General features: G+C 37.5%; 1 protein-coding gene across 2 annotated transcripts in view; it reads right to left on the minus strand.

Annotated features, from left to right (window-relative positions):
* SNTG1 (syntrophin gamma 1) overlaps positions 1–25,306 on the minus strand; it is a 299,235-nt gene that overhangs the window by 49,025 nt on the left and 224,904 nt on the right. For both annotated transcript variants that reach the window (XM_067467429.1, XM_060775287.2), the window contains exon 13: positions 21,711–21,749. In XM_067467429.1, coding sequence (XP_067323530.1) covers positions 21,711–21,749 — 39 coding nt within the window. The remainder of the gene's footprint in view (positions 1–21,710; positions 21,750–25,306) is intronic.

Raw genomic sequence — 25,306 nt, forward strand, 5'->3', positions numbered from 1 at the left:
AAAAAAACCAAGATTATGGCAACAAGAATGATTGACAACTGGGAAGTAGAGGGAGAAAACGTGGAGGCCGTGACAGACTTTGTATTTCTAGGCGCAAAGATCACTGCAGATGCAGACTGTGGCCAGGAAATCAGAAATCGCTTACTTCTTGGGAGGAGAGCAATGTCCAGTCTCGATAAAATAGTAAAGAGTGGAGACATCAGACTGGTAACAAAGATCCGCCTAGTCAAAGCCATGGTATTCCCTGTAGTCACCTACGGATGTGAGAGCTGGACCTTAGGGAAGGCTGAGCGAAGGAAGATAGATGCTTTTGAACTGTGGTGTTGGAGGAAAGTTCTGAGAGTGCCTTGGACTGCGAGAAGATCCAACCAGTCCATCCTCCAGGAAATAAAGCCCGACTGCTCACTGGAGGGAAGGATACTAGAGACAAAGTTGAAGTACTTTGGCCACATCATGAGGAGACAGGAAAGCCTAGAGAAGACAATTATGCTGGGGAAGGTGGAAGGTAAAAGGAAGAGGGGCCGACCAAGGGCAAGATGGATGGATGGCATCCTTGAAGTGACTGGACTGACCTTGAAGGAGCTGGGGGTGGTGACGGCCAACAGGGAGCTCTGGCGTGCGCTGGTCCATGAGGTCACGAAGAGTCGGAGACGAATGAACTAATGAACAACAACAACACATCTACCTATTCTTGTCTGGCTATGCTCTTTCCAGAATGTGAAATATTTTCATTTAATATATGGAGACAAACACACATCCAACTGGTCTTCAAGAGATCTGGAGTGATTTCTGAGACCTGGTTCTGAAAATCTAGCCATAAGATTCAGATTCTGGAAGTTTATGTAGAAGTTGTTTGTTCTCAACTAGACATGAACTTACAAAATTGGCATCCTAGAAGTGCAGTGTTAACATAGTTTAAATTGAATAATATACATATTATATTTTAAAACTCCTAAAAGCAGTCTAAAAACAGTTTAAATACTGTCGATTATGAAATTCTGGTGTTATACTCATTTTGCTGAGGGGACTTACAGCAGCTGTATGAGAGAAAATGTTTTCATGCATGAAACATGCACTCCACTTCCAATATTTTTATTTTTATTTTATTTATTTATTTCATCTACTTATACCCCGCCCTTCTCACCCCGGGGGGGACTCAGGGCGGCTTACAGGGAAGGCACAATTAGATGCCCAAATCACACAACAAACAATACAAAATATAACAATTCAACAATTAAAATAAAACATCAATACCTAATAAAATCATAAAAACTATCTCATGTCAGAGTCCATATATCAGAGTCCATATATCCATTCCATTCCATTGTCCTTGTCTATCGACAGGTCCTTTAGTTAGTTGTCAGCATGGCCAAAAGCTTGGTCCCACATCCAGGTCTTTAGTTTTTTCCTAAACGCTAGAAGGGAAGTCGTCGATCTGATCTCCCCGGGGAGTGAGTTCCACAGGTGGGGGGCCACCACTGAGAAGGCCCTGCTCCTCGTCCCCGCCAGCCTCACTTGTGCCACTGGCGGGGTCGAGAGCGGGGCCTCCCCAGAAGATCTTAAACTTCGAGGTGGGATGTAGAGGGAGATCTGTTCGGACAAATACACTGGGCCGGAACCGTATAGGGTTTTGTAGGTCAAAACCAGCACTTTGAATTGTGCTCGGAATTGGATCGGGAGCCAGTGGAGCTGACGCAACAGGGGGGTGGTGTGCTCCCTGTACGCCGCTCCGGTGAGCAATCTGGCTGCTTCTCGCTGGACTAGTTGAAGTTTCCGAGCAGTCTTCAAAGGCAACCCCACGTAGAGTGCGTTGCAGTAATCCAACCGGGATGTGACAAGAGCGTGGACCACCGTGGCCAGATCCGACTTCCCAAGGTACGGGTGCAGCTGGCGCACAAGTTTTAATTGTGCAAAAGCTCTCCCATCCACCGCTGAGATCTGGGGTTCCAGGCTCAGCAATGAGTCCAGGATCACTCCCAAGCTCCGAACCTGCGTCTTCAGGGGGAGTGTAACCCCGTCTAACACAGTCTGTAACCCTATACCCTGTTCGGCCTTCCGACTGACCAGTAGGACCTCTGTCTTGTCTGGATTCAATTTCAATTTGTTAGCTCTCATCCAGTCCGATACAGCGGCTAAACACCGGTTCAAGGTCTGGACAGCCTCCTTGGTGACAGGTGAGAAGGAGTGACAGATTTGGACGTCATCTGCATAGAGATAGCATCTTAGTCCGAAACTCCGAATGATCTCTCCCAGCGGCTTCATGTAGATGTTAAATAACATCGGGGACAGGATTGAACCCTGTGGGAGTCCACACAACAACAGTTGTGGGGCCGAACAGGTGTCACCCAATAACACCTTCTGGGTCCGTCCCTCAAGGAAGGATCAAAGCCACTGCAGAGCAGTGCCTCCGAGCCCCATATCCATGAGGCGGCCCAGAAGGATACCGTGATCGACGGTATCGAAGGCCGCTGAGAGGTCCAGCAGAACTAACAGGGACACACTCCCCCTGTCTAGCTCCCTGCGTAGATCATCTACCAAGGCGACCAAGGCTGTCTCAGTTCCATGTCCCGGCCTAAAGCCAGACTGTGCCGGGTCTAGATAATCAGTGTCTACCAGAAACCCCTGGAGTTGTGTTGCCACCACATGTTCCATGACCTTGCCCAAATAGGGGAGATTGGAAACTAGCCGATAGTTGTTGAATTGAGTGGGATCCAGTGATGGTTTCTTCAACAGCGGTTTTATAATAGCTTGTTTTAAGCTCGCTGGAAATTTTCCTTCCTGTAAGGAGGCATTAACCATCACCTTCACCCACTCTGCCAAACCCCCTCTGGCTTCCTTGATCAGCCAGGAAGGGCAGGGGTCTAGGATGCATGTGGTGGGTCGCACCTCTCCAAGGATCCTGTCCACATCCTCAAGCTGAACCAATTGAAACGAATCCAACAAAACTGGACAAGCAGATGCTCTCGTTACATCCCCAGAAGCAACTTGAGAAACTGCAAGTCACTTCTGGTGTGACAGAATTGGCCACCTGCAGAGACATTGCCCAGGGGAAACCCAGATGTGTTACCATTCTATGGGAGGATTCTCACATGTCCAAGCATGGGAATCTGGAGCTGACAGATGGGAGTTCACCCCATCTCGCAGATTCAAACTGCCGACTTTCAGATGAGCAGTTCAGCCAACACAAGATTTGACTCATTGTGCCACCACAGTTCCTTTTTACTTACAAAATGAAAATCATTCAACATAAAATGTAGGTATTATAAAAGTTATTTCATCAGTTAATAGAAATAGTATCTGCTCACAATGTAAAAAAGAAAGCATACAGTTTGGACTCTTCTAGAACATCCAACACCTATCAAACATAGCCTCCCCCCCACCTTGCTGGTCCCCCTACTACTTCCTTGTTTCTCCCTACCATATGTTCATCAATGCTTCCAAGATGAAGGAGATTGTATTGTCAAAGGCTTTCATGGCTGGAATCACTAGGTTCTTGTGGGTTTTTTCGGGCTATAGAGCCATGTTCTAGAGGCATTTCTCCTGACATTTCGCCTGCATCTATGGCAAGCATCCTCAGAGGTGTGAGGTCTGAGGAGAGTAACTGAAGAGTACTGAAGAGTAACTGAACATCTAAGAAGATTTACTTGTTTCTAGTTATTTCTCCCTATTGTTTTGTCTGCACACATCCTTTTGCTGTTATTTAATTTCTTGACCAGAAATTCCCTGAGGTACTACAGATATTGTGGCTTCTAGAGTTAATCCAGTGTTACATTTCCTAATTCTAGATGAAAATACTTATCTTCCACTCTGTTTTCAATAAAAGCTACAGAAATGCTCTTATTTTTACCTTCAACTCTGTCATCACTTTATCCCAGGTGTTCCCAACATTTTGTTGGCCAGGGAGCACTCTCCAACATTAGTACCAAAGGGGTTATGAATTAGTTTTTGGTAAACTTTAGATCCGGTTTGGGTTGCTGATTCAGAAAATTGCACTGGAAAAACACATCAGCTTTAGTTTCTGATAAAAACATATGTCATGATCAGCGACAGGGAAGGAGTGGCAGGCAGTGCAAAAGAAGCAGAAATAAAATAAAATAAAATAAGAGGAAGGAGGCTCATGGACGAGTTTTTCATCCATGTGATCCACTGGTGGTCTGTGGCCCACAGGTTAAGAACCACTGTTTTATCCTAATGCTTCTTCTCGGCCAATCTATTCTATTCCAGCCTATCCACATGTCCACTAATTCATGCTTACCTATATCATTAATTTTTTTCAATAGTCCTCATTTGACAATGAATTTTCCATACTTTTTTAGAAAACAAATAATGAAATTTGGGGAAGTGGTCTAGCATAGGAGTGAGGAAAGTGAGCTTGTGGGTCACTTACATACCCCCTAAAGTTCTCAAGCAATCCACAATCTCTCCCACGTTTGGGATGAAAAGTGCTGAAAAGGTGTCAGTTTGCTTTTTCCTACATAACAACTAACTTCTGCCTTTATCCAGGCAGAAGCAATATGATGATATGGATTCCAACGGAGGTGAAAATGGGAACCCACCCCTTTGTAATTTTCCTGGTCCAAGAATTCAAAATACAACCACCTTGATGAACTGAAGCAGTTTTAGAAAACTCATGTATGTTACCTTGTATTCCATAATGGAATAAAGACAATACTCAGGAAATGAATAAATAAAAGATCTTGGTAAAATCCAATTCATGCCAACAAGGTTTTAAAATGTTGCAACTGATTAATGGGAGGAAGAAAAACACATTGCTTACGGGACTTCTTCATTGTCCTTCAAACATTTTAATACTGGATACTATGTGACAAAAAAGGTCTACTTAACTAAACCGCCCAAGTACAAGATAAAATTGTCAGCATAATTATACTGCAGGGAACAAGTCTTTATCCTTTTACGGTGAAATCAATACATGTAATTATAAAGGAGAAAAAAATTGAGGTTTACAAAATATTTTTAAAACTTTTATAGTATATATACTTGGATTTAAAGGAACTTGACTGCATTTTGTACTCTACAAACAGTATCTCCCTTAAGAAAGTGGGAAATGTCAAAAGTCAATTAAAAGACCTTTGCACTTAAAATTCACACACACACACACACACACACACACATCTCACGTTTTATAACATAAATTCAAATTGATTTTTAAAATAAATATACTTAAAATACAATTACAAAAGCTTAAACTACTAAAATCAATTCAGTGACCTCACAATTTTCAGGTAACATATTTTATTTCTTGTCTAACATATCAACAACAACATTTTTATTGATTAGCCAGTTGGCTTTATCAAAAACAACCAGTGCAGACACAACAAACAACATACAACATACATCTAGTCCTCTTAAAATAAAATACAAATATACAGGTAGCCATAGATATATGCATCAACTATCCTCATCTCCCCTGCACTCTACCCCAATCTGATCTATGTACTCCGATCTCCTTTTAGCAGCTTTAAACAAATAAAGGGCAACTTTTGTTGTCAGAATGGGGTTATAACCAGCCAACAAAAATAAAGTTTTGGCCACCGTATCCCAACTTGTTTTATTGCAAATAAAAGGCCATAAGTATTGTTTCCTTTCTTTACCATATAGATTGCAGTGATGTTAAGTGTGGTTCAGTTAACATATTTTATGTCTTGTCTAACATATCAGAGAATGTGGTATGATTATTATTAATTATCATTACATCAACAAACAATATTCAGTGCTTAACATACAAAATCTATACAAAAAGGTTAAATCAATGTTATCTGCAGTACTCATAATCATAATAAAACAGTGTGGGAGATGAGTTGTAACATAAATATAAGTTAACACATGTGGAAACAAATATAGAATAAATGTTCTATGTATTCTCTCCCAGCATATTAATATTAAGAAGAATATGACTATTCTCATTCACAGATGGTATTATATCCCAGTGCAGTTAGGTTGGATTTCACAATAAATAAGCTCAAGATGCAGCAGCTGTTAGAAAACCAGGATCTTATATATGCATAGTAGATCCTAGGGTATAATATCATCTGGCCTCAAGGGTTCTGAGATGTTGGGCTTCTGCCTTGATTCAATAATTTCAGTCAGATGTGTTTATAGAAATATTTGCTACTATTAACAAGAAGATTGAAGCTGGTCTAACAGCAGGTACTATTTCGTACCATTTTGGGGATCCAATTAAATTACCCCACTTAAAGAGTTAATTGGCTTTTTCTGACTACTGGCAAGATTTAAAAGAGCATTATATTAGGAAAAGGCAATGAATCAGTCTCTTCATAGTTGGCAAATGAGATGGACTCAAGTCTAGCAGGGCATTATAGCACAAAACCAGAGTCTAGTGGTATAGGGTATAGGGTTACAGCCTGTGTTGGATGGGGTCGCACTCCCCCTGAAGACGCAGGTTCGCAGTTTGGGTGTGATCCTGGACTCATCGCTGAGCCTGGAACCCCAGGTTTCGGCGGTGACCAGGGGAGCATTCGCACAGTTAAAACTCGTGCGCCAACTGCGCCCGTACCTTGGGAAGTCTGACTTGGCCACGGTAGTCCACGCTCTGGTTACATCCCGTTTAGACTACTGCAACGCTCTCTACGTGGGGTTGCCTTTGAAGACGGCTCGGAAGCTCCAATTAGTCCAACGGTTGGCAGCCATGATACTAACTGGAGCGGAGCGCAGGGAGCACACAACTCCTCTGCTGCACCAGCTCCACTGGCTGCCGATTTGCTACCGGGCTCAATTCAAAGTGCTGGCATTGGCCTTTAAAGCCCTAAACGGTTCTGGCCCAACCTACCTATCCGAACGTATCTCGGCCTATCAGCCCACCAGGACCCTAAGATCTTCTGGGGAGGCCTTGCTCTCTATCCCGCCTGCTTCACAGGTGCGGCTGGCGGGGACGAGAGACAGGGCCTTTTCTGTGGTGGCCCCTCGGCTCTGGAACGCCCTTCCCATGGAGGTAAGATCAGCCTCCTCGCTGATGGTATTCCGAAGAAGACTAAAAACTTGGATGTTCAAGCAGGCATTTGGTTAATTCGGTGCAATGAATGTGTTGATTACGGATTGGTAATATGGATGATGCAATTGGACCACGATTTTAGTTAGGAGATGTATTGGATTGTGATTTACATGTAATATTGTGTATTATGTTTTTAATGGTTTTAATTGTATACTGTGCACTGTATATTTTGTTGTAAACCGCGTTGAGTCGCCAGTTAGGCTGAGAAACGGCGGTATACAAGGACAGTAAATAAATAAATAAATAAATAGTAGCAAGGTTCAAGGATTCTTTGAACATACTCAAGTTTCTGTTTATACTGGCAGTTCCCACATTATTAACAAGATAGGTTCTGTAGATTTGTTCTTAAGTTGAATGTGTTTGTAAGTCAGAACAGGTACATTTTTAAGTATCATCCCGGGCTCTCCCTCCCTCCCTCTCTCAGAGCTTTAGATAGCATAGGGAAGGCCACTAGTCATAAGATTACACCTCATTTTCCGTACCTGTGATAATTGAATTTTGAAAAAAATTGGCTTGTTGTGGAAACAAGGATTGGTGATAATGCTTCAGCCGAGATACCTTTTACCTGGTGAATTTCCCTTCCTAGGAGAAGATTTCTCTCACTTCCTGTTGTGTCACCCCCATTTGGAACTATGAGTAATTTGTAAGTCAGATGTTTGTAACTCGGGGATTGCCTACACACACATACACAAGTTGAAGGATCGGGCAAGATTTCACAAGCACCTCTAGTGGTCAGAGAAGATTACAATTACCAGAAGATGATGATATCAATTCAATCCCAGCCAGAGGCTGAATCACATTGAAAGGTCCCACAAGATCTTGAAAGTTCTTGGCAAAGGTTATTATAGGAGCAAATGTAATTTTAAAACCAGGTCTGAAGTCTAATTGAAATAGATCCAAATAATTTCACGCAAGAGAGCATCAAACTAAGGACATTATCACACTTATCTCAAAATGAATTCTCTCATGGTAAATCCATCCTGGCTGATATGTGAGCAGATCTACCTAGTTCCTCATCTTACTGTAAAATTCCTTTTTAAACACTCTTTGAGTAAATTGACCCTTTAAAAATAAATAAGCACTTTGAAATATTAAAACTATTTGGCATTTCAAATATGTAAACTTTTAAAAACTTTTATAAGGCAAAAACTCAAGTGGGAAGTTCTGAAAAATGTTGATACATTGAAAGAAAGGAAAACATTTAATTTAGAGGGGAATTGCTTTTTGCAGGCAAGGGCCATCACTTCCCTTATTTATTTAGTGGAAATGATTAGGATGATTGGGAGGCAGGGTCCAGTTCTTCTTATGCAGCCAGTCTGATGATCTGGAGAGAAGGAATTCAATTTTTCTTTGGCAATTCCAAAAAACAAAGGCTAAGGCACATTTGTAAAGCTTGATGAAATAGGTTCAGAAGCCAAAACATGGATGGAGACTATTTTCATTAAATACATATTTGAGATGACTTGAAGCTTGATATGTGATGAAATTAGAACAACATTCTGCAGTAAACTGTGTTTTTATTTGTGTCTAGGGACCTTCCAATGCATCTTACAGACAGATGTGATAATCTCCCGAAATATCACTAATCTTTGGCATGGCATTCTGACCCCAAGGATTCATATGTACAGGCATTAGAAGGTTGCTATCAAAATTTCAGTTCATATTAAATGGTTGATTCACCAGTATTGTTTTATGAATAAGGTTAATGATTATTCTGAATGGAAAAGTGGTTTTCGTCTTGAGTTACACTTGTGTTACATGTCACATAATATTTCTAATGTTTTTGAAATACAAATTTTATGAATACACACATTTCAATGACAAAGTTTAAATTTTCATTCTATATCTAACTTTTGTTTTGTGTATTTTAATATGTATTTTATGGAAACATGTTTTAATATGTGTATTCTATGGAGTGTTTTTAAAATGATTATGTGTTTTGATTATGTGTTTTAGCAATGTTGTAACCTACTTCAAACGGTGAGGAGAGGCAGATAGAAATAAAATAATAATAATTGTTGTTATTATTATTATTATTATTATTATTATTATTATTATTATTCTGCTATCAAAGCAATATTTTATCTCTGTCTTGGGAGGAATTCTTCTTGAATTAAGGAAACTCACTCTGATGAGATCTGAGAATGATCACAAAATAGTCAGAATATGAAAATCTCTAAACCATGTCAATTATTTAGCATGGAAAGCTGTCTAATATGCTCAAACCAATGGTTTCTATAACTTAGTATTCTTTTTATACTGGAGTTTTAGAGAGATTTCATCTGTTGCTCCTCTTAGAACTGTGCCTCCACCATTATGTCTACAATTTAGACATGCAGCTCTGCCATAGAGACCTCTGCTATTATCTTGCAGAATGATGCCACCTTGGACTGCAGTGGGAAAATATCCCCAAATATTTGAGCTATATTCCAATCAACTCTTCCTATGTTATGCTGATTTTTCATCTACCTTTCCTTTCAAAGTTAGATGAATTCAAGGCCACTTCTGGCAGCTGAACATCTCATAATATTTTTCTTCATGACAGGCACAGAACTGATCTTTTCAAAAATGTATTCCATGACTCCAGCAGTAAAAGATGCAAAAGAAAAATGAAAATGGCAATCTCTCGCTTTGAGACAGGTTGCCATTAGTACTTAAGGGTAGAAGATGAATGGAAAGGCATCTCTAGACTTGGAAATGAAACTGTTGCAAGATCATTTGCTGCTTAGAATAATTCTTCTCATTTGTCTTTGTGTCCTAGGCTTTCTTTGGAGTTACACTGTAAAAGCTATTTGTCAGTAAATTTAGCAGTATGATTTTCAGATTCTCACAAATCTCTCATCCATAAAAAGAAGTTTTCTGAGTACATAGAATGTGCAAGTACATTGTTCCTTCATTCTACGTGTATGCCTATTGCATTCAACTGCAGTTAGTGGAACACTGCAATATAAGTAACCCATGGTGAAATCTATCCATGATGCAAAAGTATACCCATGATATAAGAGAAGTAGTGTAGAGCGGAGGGATTAAATCTTGGTTCTCATAGTGCTGAGGGTGTTTGAATTCAGAGGAGAAAAGATGAATAAGGGGGCAACATTAGAAGATTATGCTTATGCCAGCTATAAAGAAAATACAAAAGAACCCCGCCCCATACTTAGCGGAATTGGGAAGAGATACGGTTCAGAAAAAAGGAAGAAAAATAACAGCGAATAACTAATTTAAAGAATCAGCTGCTGCCAGATTATTTGATGACCACTGTCTCAGTTGGATTTAAATATGGATTAAACCAATTCATGAATTTATTTATTATTATTTATTTATTTCGAGGTTTTATATACCGACCCTCTCACCTTCAAAGAGGGATTCAGACCGGTTCACAACATGTGTTAACATACAAAGAATATACAATAACAACACAATGCCACTTCATTACATGATTAAAATATCAGCACCATACACATTAAAACATTATCATCACAGTTAAAAGAGCCAAATCGTCCAACACCATCACAATCCCATTCATCATCTTCCTTTCATGTGGGCAAAGAATTAAATCAGTTGTCAAATGCCATGTCCCACAACCAGGTCTTTGTTAGTTTCCTGAACATCATGAGGGAGGGGGCAGTTCTGATCTCTAATGGCAGGCAGTTCCAAAGTCGAATGATTAGTTGTCAGTGATATGCAGTCTCCAGGATCAAAAGCAGTATTTTTCTCAATCTTGGCAGGGGTGAAGCAGGGATTGAGAGAAAGAACTGTTTAGTTTTTGCATGTTTTCCAGAAGTACACAGTGGCAGGCAATTTTATACTAATACAACTGTTTGTATGAACCAGCAGAATGCTTCTTCAATTCACTAATGCACATTCCAGGTGTTGTATTCCATCTTAATATGTGTCTTCACATTGTAACAATATTTAACTTCAGAAGATAAGATACGGCAGAAATCTACCAAAGTAATGCTGATTTTATCAGCATATGCATCTACACGAGTGGTTCCTTATTAAATACACTCAATTTGAACTAAATCTTTCCAATCAAAATGTTTTAAAATGGGAGGCTCTCTTTGACCCTAGAAAAGATGTGAGGAGGTGGAAGATGCTGGATTGTTGCCCGTAACTTAGTGACTTCAGTTACGGCGAGATAGTGCCAAGCAGAGGCAATTAAGGTTTTCACAGCATATGAAAGATAAACAGAGGTAATGCAGGTATTAGTTAGTGTCTCCATGGGAACCAATTCTGTTCCTTAAGCTAACCCCTTGGATTGCTCGGTGTGAGAGCAACTTTGTATTTTTCTAAAAAAAGTCACCTTTTGCTTGCGCTCCATGGTCGGGGATTTTGGCCTTGCTTTCATGTCATGTTTTCCTGTTTGGGATTGGGAATCTCAGTCAGATACAATTCTTAATCTAAGTTTTGTGAATTTTGGCTTTCTGTCAGTGTGGGACAGCCTCAAGAATAACTGACTCTATTAAGTTTTGAAATGATTTTTGAAGCTTATACTTTGGATGTACTTTTGCTTTTGCCTTTTACGTATACCTTGGAAATACTCTTGTACTCTTTACCATGGAATGTATTTTTGAACTAGTTTTTTCTAGATAGCACTCTTTTCTTTAATGAACTTTTAATGAGTTGATTGATTCCTGTTGGCTGAGCTATATTTGGGCTAATTAGCTCTTCATCTTGGATCAAAAGTAGTCACACAGATGGCTGGGTTGCAACACTTGACCACACATTCCAGTTTTCATCTATAAAATATCAGTGCCTTATAGTGGCAGAGCACTCTGAAATACTTGTTTAATTTAATATAGAGATCACTTATTTCTATATTTTAATTAGCAATATATTCTAATTCTGTTGATAGATGTAAATCTAGTCTCAGCCATTTAAAAAGTATGGACATATTTTGGAACAAAGACTGCAAGATTGGGAGGTCCAAAGATTATAAACTTTACAAGCTAGGCGAACTTACAGGTGGATGTACACCATATTTCACAATCAGATCAATAACTAAGACTTTAAATTGCATTGATTTAAGGGCTCTAGTTCTTTCCCATTCCCTGAGCTCCCACAATAAACAACATGACTGTTGTATTCAGCTATATATTTGGAGCTCTGGGGCACTAGGTTGAATTTATTCATTATTACTTGACACTTCTTCAATACTCTAATATAATGAGAAAGTAAAATAATGCCAGATCCCCTGCATATTATATTATGAACTTCAAATTTGTTTCTATTCACCAACAGATGCTGAAAGCTTAACCATTCTGCCATAAAATAAGTATCAAATGTAAATATCTTGCTAGATTTCCAGTGTCAATATTTTTTAATTCACAGCCCCTTTCCTACCAATATTTAGTGGCAGATACTATGTGTTTTCAAAGGGCATGTCAAATAAACTTATTTTATTTACATGACAATTTAACCTGGCATAACAACATGTAGGTTTATTTCTTTCTGTAATGTATTGAAACGTTTTCAGGCAGTAGCTTCAAATTAGTAGTAATTGTTTGTGTCTGTCAATATACCGGATTCCATTCTGCTTTGCACCTGAAATAGAGGAACTGTTCTTATGTCAATTACCTTGGTATATCACATAACAATAACTGAATGTTGAGAACAAAAAAGCACAAAAATCCATATGCAAAAAGCTGGTGCATGGTCATTCTTGAAAGCACACTAGTGGTGATTGCTTAGGGGTGTAGAAGCTACTCAATTATGTTAAAAAAACAAACAAACAATTAAATGTTTCATACTGTCAGAATATGGTTCATTGGAGATTTAGGTGAATCTCTGCGTATTTCTCATTGCTCCCCCAGCAACATATCACCAACCTGCACTGTTTTTTCTTATACTGATAATCAGCTGGGGCATCTTCCCCAAATGGGAAGTACTAAGAGATGGGATAATTTCTTCCAGAAGCTGAAGCTGGAGTCACTGTAGATGAGGGGAATGAGACTGTTTTGGGGTAGATTTGGTCTCATTGTGAAGGGCTCATTGGCAGACTTGATTAAAGTCTGACAGACCTGTGTGCTTACAAAAAAGAAAAAAGAGAAAAAGAATATGGTTCATTAGAGATTTATGAGATTAGGACATAAACTAACTTCTGGGGGAGTGATTACAAACTGAGTGGACTAAACTGGTAAAATACAACTGCCTAGCACAGGTTCTCAAACCTTTTAAGCAGAGGCCCAGTTCATGTTTCGCCAGACTGTTGATAGGCCAGACTATTGTTTGAAAAAAAACAAACCCCAGAACTACACACAGAACATATATTACTTGTAGTGCAAAAAAGCATGAAAGTGCAATGCAATATTTAAAATGACAACCAACACACACCAGTATTTCAATAGGAAATGTGGTCCTGTTCTGGCTGATGTGATGGTTGAAGTTAATTAGGAGTATTGTTGTTGTGTGCCTTGAAGTCATTTCAGACTAGGGCAAAACCTGTCTAAAATTTAGGTCAGTGGCCAGGTAAATGACACTGGTGGGCTGCATTCAGCTAATGGTCCTTACGTTTGGGGACTCCTGGCCTTGCAGCTACAAATGTAATAGTAGTAAAATCATTTTGAGAAGGAAAAATACTGTAGATGTGATAAATAAGAAAGTTGTGAAGCTGAAACTGAAAACTGAAACAGTGGATAAAGAGAATGAATGAGGGAGAAAGAATATTATTTAAAATTCAAATTTAATCCTGGAGAATCTACAAGAAAATATAAAAATAAATTTAATTGTTGCCTTGGGATTTGGGCAGTGGTGGGCGAGGGGTGTGTGTGTATTGAACACATTCTAAGTTGCCAAGGGTAAGAAATTGGCCAAGAGATATAATTATCTATTTCTGCAAAAAGAACTAGGTTCAATCCTGTACTTCGAGACTAAATTGAAGATGGATGGAAAAAAGACCAAGAAAAGACAAGAAAGATTTTACATTTAAAGAGACAAAAAGATCAAAGGGAACAAACGTCCTTCAGCTGAAAGAGACCAAAGAGTAAACGAACAAAGTTGAACATCAGATGAGAGAATATCACACACAGAACTCCAAATGTCACAAAGATAATTGTTGTTGCATGCTTTTAATTAGTTTCCAACTTATGGTGATTCTAAAGTCTTTTTTTTCAAGAGTTGTACAAAAAGAGTTGTGGTCTTTGCCTTTTTTCGAGGTTGGGAGTCTGTCACTTGCCCAAGATCATCTAGCGGATTTCTATGGCTGAGCAGTGATTGAAACTCTTATTTCCAGAGTCCAAAAAGAGAATATCAAATGTATAAAATATATTTCTACTGTACTAGGAGATTTTTTTTAATGGGTGTACTTTGATTTTAAGTATCTGTACCATATTTTCCAATTAATGTTTTTAAACTGATGCAGGTCTAGAAAGAACAATCTTCACATAATTTTCCTCAGCATTTTCTTTCTTGATTAATTAACAATTCTGAGATTACACAGAAAGTCAACCGGGAGTACATGTATGACAATTTAAACTAATTTCAATGTCCTTGCACATCATAATTTTCTAGCATGCTTTGGTTAATTTTCAGTACAGGTAGTTCATCTTCCATGTTTATTGTATGTTGCATATGATAAATCCTAAACTGATTTGAGACAAAGAATGGCTAAGTCATTCCCTATATCCCCAAAACATACTTCATAGAATGCTGAAAGTTTAAATATATTTTAGATAGAAGAACACTGCTCTAATAAATTACTTTGCCATGTATCAGCACTTGCTTCCATTGTGGTTTTCTGTGTGATTTAATGATAATAACAACTCTGGTGCCTGGTGGATGATACAATATCAGGGAATTGATGCAGACGTACAACCATCTTAATGTTCCTGGACCTTTCACAGTTCAATGGGGGATTTTATCTCAATGCAAATGGCAACTTCAGAGAATGGATCTTCCACAGGACTGCATAGGAAGGAAGGATTTGTTTTCTCTACACCTGCTGCAATCTGGTAACTATCACCATTATAATCCTACTGGGGTTTTTTTTCAAAAAAAAATATGTTAAATTAAAAAATAAATTTGAAACCAGGTCTGGTTAAGTCTGAGAAAACATAAGATTTAATATAATGTTCTTTCCTTTCTACTTTGAATCTCCAACAGCCCATTTAATTACTTTCCACTGGTTTATCAACAGTACACTACACTTGTATGCCAACATACACAGCAGATATTAAGCCTACCCATCTGTTGGAAAGCCCACTTGCCAAATATGATTCTAAGCATACAGTTAACAAGCATGATCACGTCTCAGCTGTACATCTGTTTTTGAAGATGAATAAAGTGAAGATTAATACAAGAAGTGGTCCTTCAGATTTTAACAAGTTTACTGGACCTAAAGGCTACCAGAACATTTGCAACATGCATGGGAAATTGTTCAGATAGCCACTGATAAGCCTATGAAATCTCAAAATGTGAGAACTATAAAAAAACACAAACTGAAGATATAACAATGCCAAAAAGACTCTAAAGTCGCAGTGAATGTAAATTGCATTACATCTTCCTTGTGTTTCTTTTTACAACTCCTTGGAACCATCTCTTTCCTTAAATAAAAAACAAGTAAACATGCAATAATAAAAAAATTCAGGCTCAAATCTATGCACAAATAATCAATGTTTAGCTGTGCAGATAGCTGACAGCGCAATATGCAGGAATTATCACAGCATAATTGACACCCTGGTGTGCACTTCTGCTTAATTTAACAGCAAGATCCCAGCTCCCCTATGTGTTTTTATACACATTTAGCAATAGTTGTTTCAACCTAGTGCTTTTCTCCTCATAATGAGCCTGATCACTATGTTCTTTGACGACAGATGGGGAAATGAGAGATATATCCTTGGTTGAAATAATAATAATTGTTAGATAAGAGATGACGTCCTGACAATTTGAGAAAAAAACAGTTATGGAAAATTTTAAAAATTAGGGTCAAAACCAGAGTCAACTATATCTCTTTCATGCACTACATATGTTTGTGTGCACACACCTCTTTGGGCTATTTGACCCTATATGCAGAAATTGATTTGACTGTTTGAATCTAATAAAGTGCAATGGTGGAATTCCTGTTGTTGTTTATTCGTTCAGTTGCTTCCAATTATTCATGACTTCATAGACCAGCTCACGCCAGAGCTCCCTGTCGGCCGTTGCCACCCCCAGCTCCTTCAAAGTCAAGCCAGTCACTTTAAGGATACCATCCACCCATCTTGCCCTTGGTCTGCCCCTCTTCCTTTTTCCTTGGAATCTCCTTGGAATTCCTATTGTTGTATTTTATGTGAAAGCATCTTGTTTTCAAAGAATATTGATAAAGTATCCAACTGGAGGCTATTTTTCTGCATTAGAAATATTTGTGGATCTTCTTATTCAGCCCATATATTTATTAGGTATAATCAAAGACTTATGAAAGAATCCGCCACCCCAATTTATCAATAGGTACAACTGAGTAACCATTTCCGTTATGACAATACCTATGGATAGGAACAGCACTATCGTCTCTGTTTATTTAAATAGAGTGCAGAAAAAGAACTTTGTATTGGAATGTACTTTTTCATTACTGCCTTTTCCCCTCCTTTCAAATGCCTTTAATGCCCTGACAAGACAATATCATCATGCTTTATCTGTGGTAGTCAGGAGAGCTCTATCCACTCTGGTAATCTCAGAGCAGCCAGTGATCATAACTTCCAACTTTATTGCTTCAAGCAACTTTGTCTGCCTCTGATAACTTTGTCTGGATCCATCTGGTTTGACCCATGTATGGCCCATTTTCCTGGCAATCCTCAATGGAAAAAGATGATTTCCAGAAGAAACTGTAGACATCTGTTTCTAAGCAGGACAGAATCCCTGACCAGTGATTTCCACTCTAGAAGTAACAATAAATTCAATTATTGTTTCTGGCTTGTTATCGTCTATCTCAGTGGGTCCCAATCTATTCCTAGATGTTCCAGCCAGCGTGGCAAACTAAAGAATTCTGGAACCAAAATCTAAAACACCTGAAGGATCAAAGGTTGGTAACAACAGGTATACCTCATCCTGAAATGCTGCAAACTTTGCTTCACCAATGCAGGAATATTTGGTCATTCAATACCATGAGTGTGATTGCTTTGCTTATTTTGGGGAGAACCAGTATATCTAATCCTGGAGAAGGGCCTCAAAAAGCCTTGGTCTGTCCCACTGTTGTAATCATGGCAGGTTCTTCCCAGCATGTCCTCTGCTTGTTCATGCCTTTGACTGCTTGCTGCACCCAATATTTTCACTTCATTTTCTGCAGTAAATAAGGAAGGGTGCTGTGTTTTAGCAACAACTAACATTAATGCTAATGCTGAGCTTTAAACAGAAATAAAACTTTTCACACTTGTTTAGCTTTGAGCATTTCAGCACTATTCTTCTGAAAGAGAAAAGGAAAACTGACAATAAATGTATAAAGTAAAAGTTCAATTCATCAAATAATATTTTCTCAGTTCACTGACCACAGCCAGTAAAGACTGAACAAACTCTTATTCTCATTTTTATCTTCCTAGAGGCTCACATGGACTCTAGGGAATTGAAATAAGGAAATTGTTTCACTATTCATTGGAGAAGAAGTAAATAGAAGTTGGGATTGCCCAATTAAATCAAGGATGCTTAAGGATCTAGAATATTGCTCTGGGTGGTTCACAGAAGTAGTTCATTTTTTATCTTTTTCAAAAACTGGGGGAGTAGACGCAAAGAAATTTTAAAAGTTGGAGGGGATGAGGTTCTGTACAGTTCATACAACAATTATTTAGACAAACCTAGGTAACTTCTTGAATTCACTTCCAATTTCTATTGTTTCCATCTCTCCCAAGTGCTGACATTTTCTGTCACTGATAAACAGATGCTCCAAGATGTGTTCCAAGAAACTGAAGCACACCTGTTTTTGTCCCAACTTGGCCAGCCATACATAGATGCTCTCATATGTCACCTTGACATTTTCTAATGGAATCTTATTCCTCTGGAAAAAAAATGGAAATCTCTCCTTTCTCTCTGGCCTTTTAGTATTGCTTTTTAATTAGGCTTTAAACTAAGTTATAAAGCCTAAAAGCAATTGCTATACAAGGCTAAATATTTACTTCCCTATTAACAGCAAATATAAATACATACACACACACACACACATATATTAATTGGTAGCATGACAATAATGCTTTATAGGCAGGAGAGTTGTCGCAGGATTACAGCGAGCCGTTTATAATATTATTCAACATGGCAATTATACATTTTACATTTAATTACTTAAAATGGTTTTCTACTAGGTTTGAGCAAAAAAACCCTTTTCTTAGAGATTTATTATTTTTAAAGGCCTAACTGTTACCAAGCATGAACATGCCATTTTCTATTACATTTCACTTCTATCGCACTCTTTCTTCAAAATGCCCAATATTATTTATTCTCAAAGCAAGCCTATGTGTTAGGTTTTACACCTGAGACCATGCAGCAAATGGCACTGAGGGTGATGGCCTTTATGAATAGATGCTAGAATGAAAGAAGCCTGGCACAATGTGCCAAAGCTAGGCATGCAGAGGAGGCAGTGCTTAGGCGATTTAAGAGCAGTCCACCTTCTTGTTTCATGGTTGGTTTCAATAGTTGATTGCTATCCAGAGCTTACCCTGTGAGTTTTGAATTAGTGTGTCTTCACAGTTCTAGTCTGACTCTCTTATCTTTACACTAAGAATAAATAATGTGGAACACATGGCTTTACTTCTGTGGTATTTCAATGATGAGCTTTGAACTGAAAACAGCAACAGCTCTCCTGCTCCCTCCAACACATATCTCAGATTGTGATATCTTAATGCCTACATTTTGTCTTTCTTCTTTTCACTTCATTGTCAAAGACACAATCACATCAACAATATGACTTTTCAGATGTTATTCACAGAATAAATATGCAACGCAATGATTTCAACAATGCAATACTGGAAAAATGGATATATATATATATATATCCGATAAATAAAACATATCTGCTCTAATAGGACTAACAGATAATAAAAAGATCTGATATACAGGAAATTGATAAATAATATGACACAGAATAGAATAACAAGAATTGGTGAGTTATTAAACTCTGATGGAACAATTAAAAAATGAGATGAGTTAAAGAATAAGTGCAGACAAAGAGACTGGTTATTATGGCACGGAATGAGGCAGGGGATTACAGAATGGAAAAGAAAAGAAAGCAGACTTCAAATTTTAAAACGGAAATTAAGGAAGGGGAAAGGAATTGGGGGATTTATATATAAAAAATAATTGAAAAAAATACAATATGAAACATTCTTTGTTCAATATATGGAAAGACAAATTAAGCTATAAGAAGAATGAGATTAAGAATTAGATAAGAACAATTAGAGAAATGAAACATTTAAGGATTAAGGAAAAACAATGTAAAAGGTTGACAAAAGGGTATCGAACCAACTGCCCCACATTACAAAAAAAAACAACAAATTATCTTGGCATAAATGCCAATAAATGGTGGTACTGTGAAAGGTTACAAAATTTCTATAAAAAGATTGGTGAGATGGAGAATTAGTAGGGAGAAGATTCAAACTAAACAAAAAACAATTCTTTACCTAACAAATTGTAGGCAATGGAAGAAATAAAGACCAGATTGGAATTGCAAATATATGATAGCATCTACCCAAGCAACAATTGCCTTAGGATGGAAAGATGAAAGGAAATGAGTACTTTAAAATGGCTTGAATATTTATCAGAATATATGCTCCAAGACTATATAACTGAAAGGAGAACAAAATATATGAATGGTCATCCAAAGGAAAACTGGGAATTGAAGTGGAAAGAGCTTATAGAGAAAAAGAGAAAGAAAAATATAAGGAACTGAACCAAAAAATCTTCATGATCAAACCAATAATATAAACCACTGAGTAGAGTCATAACTGTTCCCGGAGGGAGCGGGAAGGAGGAAGAGGGAGGGGGGAAATGGATAGGTATAAGAAATAGATGTATAGAATCGTAAAGGAATGCAATCAATAGAATGTGTTATATGGAGTAAATAATAATAATAATAATAATAATAATAATATATGATTGTATGTATGAAATTGTGACAATGTTACAAATTATTTACATCTAACCAAATAAAATATTTTTCAAAAGAAAAAAAATCGCATGCAATGCAACATTGCCCATTTAGAACCATAAGCGCCCATGCAACGTACTAGCATACAAAAAATAATCTGAATATTTTACTCTGCATAAAATATTTCTTCACACACATTTCTAGATCTCAGCTGTTCTTTCTGTTAAAGAATATTTAAGAATTAATTATTCCACTCCTTTCTCATTCCCATGGTTCAAGTTTCATTATAGCTAGGAAAAATTTAAAAATATTTCTGTAATTAGAACATATGCTTCTGCAGCTGGCAGCACCCTCTGTTTTTTCATCATTCCCTCCCTTTATATTGTGTACCAATGCTTATGTTTATAATCAATACAACATTTGAACAAACATGATGGAACTACATATGAGATGCATCAATATTTTGTTTATTTTGTATTTTGCATTTCTAAACATTAGTAAATCATCTGCATAACTGAAATATGATATTCTCACATTTACAGCTATATCAGGATTTTTTTGTGTGTGTGGTTTTTTCCCTCTCCAAATACACACAAGTAGAGTGCTACTGAGAAAATCCCTGAGGCAATCATGTATTCCAATATGATTGGCCTTTTCTATAGATTTCACATTGGGCATGAAGGACATGAACTTGAATTGTACATATAAAGCACTCTACACAAATTTTTAAAAAATAGAATTCCCAATTAGTTGGCTTTAATTTGGAAACAGAACCAATTAACCTAGTAATCCAGTTACCAGAATGGAATTTAACAGCATCCTTGGATATGGTAATGTCTTAACTGCCATTTGCATGTTAATCACATAAAAGTAGTCCATATATACTGAGGGAACATATATAATCAGTTCATATGTATAACTAGAATGTGTAATACATCCTGAGTTCCAGTATGGAGAAAAATATGGGGTATAAATAAACAAAAGCACCAGCATCAACAACAAACAACAATGGCAATGCTTTCTAAGTCATAGGTTTTTCTTGCTTTCAACATTCAGTTGCACAGCTTGACATCTGAACTCAGGAAATCTATAAATGTGTAGAAAGTAGAGGCAGCCCTGGATTAAATTGGTCTAGCATGACCCTGTTTCCTTCTTCACACAATTCACATCCAAAATCTCTCTTAACTGCACAGCGAAATGTATGGAAAATACCAATCTGGATCAAACAATGTCCTTAATATGTAAATATCATTCTCTTTCCATGATGCTCATGAGTTGTTTACTAAACTTGTTATAGTTCTGTTCTTTCATGAAAACCAAATCTAAAAAATTAAATAAACATTAAAAAAAGAATTAAACACAAACAGTAATAAAATTTCACAGATAAAACCATTACAACATATTGAAAGTTAAAAACCACAGCACCCCCTGAATTGATCTTAGAAACCTTCTTCTTTAAAAGCCTGCCTGAATAAAAAGGTTTTCACCTGCCGGTGGAAAGACAACAGGGAGTGGGCCTAGGCAGGGAGTTCCAGAGTCGAGGGACAGCACATTCTCAGCAACCAATCTACTGATATTACTTCACTAAATACATACGAATTGTAAATTAAAGTGTTAAAATATATTTTCATCTCTTACCTGCTGGTTTACAGGAAAATTCCTATTGATTTTTTTAATCTGTAAAGGTAAATAGAGGATTTGATTAATACATCAGCACATCCAATTATACAGCTCACATCACAGAACACCACAACTGACACTGTAGTATCAGTTGTATTAGTACCTGGATCCCCGGCTGAAGATACCTGCCACATAAATTTCATCCAGAATTCCATAATTTTGAAGCCTAATTGATAAAAAGTGCTTGCCATATACCTAGCTTTGGATGTCATTCATGCCACACTGCATTACAAAAATACAGGTGTGCCAATTTTAAGTTGATGTGTTCCAAAGCATTACTTCTTTAACAGAAAATTTGGTACCAGACATAGAAAGATTGGAATAAATTATTGCAGCACATAAGAGCGATTATGTTGAATATGTTTCAAAGATTTGTTTTGCCAAACTAACCATCAGGTCAGGTAACCTGTGGATAAATAAATACACAAAAACTGTTTTAACTTCCTAAAGACCACTGGAGAGCTTCTTCCCAAATGTATCCAAGGATGACTGTTTCATTCTCTAACCTTCATTTTTTTCTGATGATTTATATGTTGGCAATCAAATTTAATGATCTATGCTTTATAAAATGGTGGTGGGGGGGGAGAGGTGGTGGTAGTGGTGGTGGGGGGGAGCTGGTAAGAAAGACTTATCTGCTTTCCACCTTTCTGTCATTTTTATTGTTCACAATACTGAGTAAAGGATTATGGAAACATCTACCGCCAGCATTGACTAGAAACCCATTTTTCTCAGCTCAGGGTTTATCATTTTGTTTACTGCAAACTCACTTCTAGTACCCAAATGCCAAAATCTGGGTTCTTCGGCTCTCTGTCATCATTAACTCAGTCCAAATGCTATTAAAATTCTGGATAAATAGATAAGGAAGAAAAAGGGAGGGTGGTGGTGGATAGAAAGATTTGATAAAAAAATATTTACTGACATATGCTTTTGGATCTCCTCTTCATTTGGAGTCTGAAAATGCCACAACATAAAAGAAGAAATGTTTTTCTGAGTCTCCTTGAATCCTGACCAGGAATTTGATCTACATCTATATAAAGATTTGCATGCTTTGCATCTTGAAAAATGAAGACTTCTGTATATATGAAGGAAAGAGCATGGCGAACTTTTGGGAGAACAGAAGTAAAAATGTTAATGCTGATCTCTCCTAAAAGAGTCAAGACAAGGTTGTGAGAACTGTAAGGGTGAGAGGAAATCAAATAGAGCTACTGTTCTGCTGTACTCTTTTATGAAAAATATCAAGTGAGATGGTAGCCATGTTATGATATAAAATGGCAGTCTACAATGCTCTGCTGCTAAGATGACCTACATCAACTTACAGAATTGGTGAACTGTCAATGAACTGCCACAGGCTCATGGTTTATATGATGCAGGTATTGTGCATCATATAAACACTTGCATTTTGGCAGCTCAGAAGACATGACAGTTAATTTCTCAGATCGGCAAGTAATTCCATTACAGAGATTTCTTATTAAACACTTTATTTTTAATCTAAATATTTTTGTATCATTGTAAAACTTTTTATGACTTGCTTTCACTAACATATAATTTTCATCAGAGCTATAGTACCATCAACTGATTTTTTTTATGATGAGAATTCTCTGGTTTAAGCTTCGGTTTATTCAGTCCCATCTAGTTAATTACCAGGATCAGGAAATAATTTCAAATAGAAAAGCTTCCTTGGCATTAAATGTAAATTATCATCTAGAGTTGCATATCATCAGCATACTAATGGCACTGAATTCCAAACATTTCCAGTGAAAACTGTGATGTACATCCCAGCAATGGTCACAAGGTCAGTCAGGAGTCCCCAGCATCACATTCTGAATTTGCTTCCCCTTAAAAGATGAGAGTTGCTACAAAGCAGTGCTTTCAAACTCATCCCAAACAAGTGACCAAAAAGGAAACAATGGTGATGGTATTAAAAGCTGCCAAGTCCAGTTCGTCCCAGTATAGATCTTCCATCAAGATGATTAAAAAGGTTTGCCTCTCACAATCTGACTTGCAGTCAGTGTGTACTATCTTTAAAATCATGGCCTATGACCAAGATAACATCATTTAATGCACATAGCATATAAAATCTAACATGTCTTTCATAATATTCATAGAATCATTGGGTCAGAATGTATATTATCAGAAAGTGATCCATTGAAATAAAAAAAGCCAAGAGCCATTCACACCTCTTTCAACTAGAAAAATAATATAGATAGAACTGTATTTTTCATTGCGTGTCAGTCAGCAAAATGCACAGCAGTTCAAGAAGACCTTATTTAATGGGTCAGAGTAGAAATTAAATGAAAAAGAAATATTTGTACTTATATTTTTTCCACTTTTCAGCAGACTATATTAGAGCACCTATTGTTATCTCATGCATGTTAAATTAGTCAAATTTGCAAAAAACAAAAACAAAACCCCATCATGCAATAAATTAAATATTAAAGATACAGCCTAGAATGTGTGTGCATTTAAGCAATGTTTTATTTCTTGGAAATATTCCTTCAAGGATATTGCTTGATATAGAACACTTAACTGAAGATGTTTTCCTAACACTCTTTTCCTTTTTTCCTTTACACTGCTCTTAAAAGTGCCCTTGAAAATACCATGCTGCTATTTTTGGCAAATGATAAAGAGAGGAAACCTTTATTTGTCAGTACACGTGACACTTCTAGGTGACATATAATGAATTTAATTCTGTGAAATTCTAACTTTCTCTTACTTTGGGTAAGCCATTGCTCTTCCTTACAGTATTGATGAACTCTAGCAAGAAATCTACACTTCTCATCTCAACAGCACATGAGGTTTACAATCCTTAAAATGTTGCCAGAAAACACCTTGGCATTTTGGCAAGAGAAACAATTCTGTATCAGGATCTCTCCCCCCCCCCCACCTCACTTTACTCCCCTGGTTTTTAACTAATAATGCTTTCTACACAAGTTAATATAACTAGTATGGTATTGTTCCCCTAAAATCAAATATTCCCTGCAAATTGATGGGCCAATATATTTCAGCAATGATGTTTTTCAAGGATCAACACTCATTCAGGAACATTGTTTTGAACTGTCAGCCAGCTTTAGCTGTGACTAGAAACCTGATGGAAGTAGCTCATACAAAACAAATACCCTCATCAGATTGGGTAATTTTCAGCAGCATGTGCCAGATCCTCTAGAGTTTTGTGACGGAGCCCGCCAGCTTCCATCTCATGATATAGAATTACTTCTGGTGGGGCTCTGTCACAAAACTATAGAAGATTCAGCATATGCTGCCATGGAGGCAACACAGAAGGCCTCCCTTGTTCAGTTGGAATCAACACGAAGGTAGCCAGGTGGTGGACGCTTCTCCCGTGGGATGAGGTAGGATGGAAGCCGGGTGTTGGATGCTGGATTTGCCATGATGCATGGTGATTCCGGTGGTCCATATGATGAGGTCGAAACAAACAAATATGACTTTCCAAACTGTACATAATCCTTGAGATTAGATGGTCTAGTGGTCCCTGTATAGACAGCATGCCTCCTAAGAGTTGTCCCTGCCCCTTTATCCAGATGTCCTAAATATACGAG

Source organism: Anolis sagrei, chromosome 4, assembly GCF_037176765.1.
Source record: "Anolis sagrei isolate rAnoSag1 chromosome 4, rAnoSag1.mat, whole genome shotgun sequence".
Taxonomy (NCBI): Eukaryota; Metazoa; Chordata; class Lepidosauria; order Squamata; family Dactyloidae; genus Anolis; species Anolis sagrei.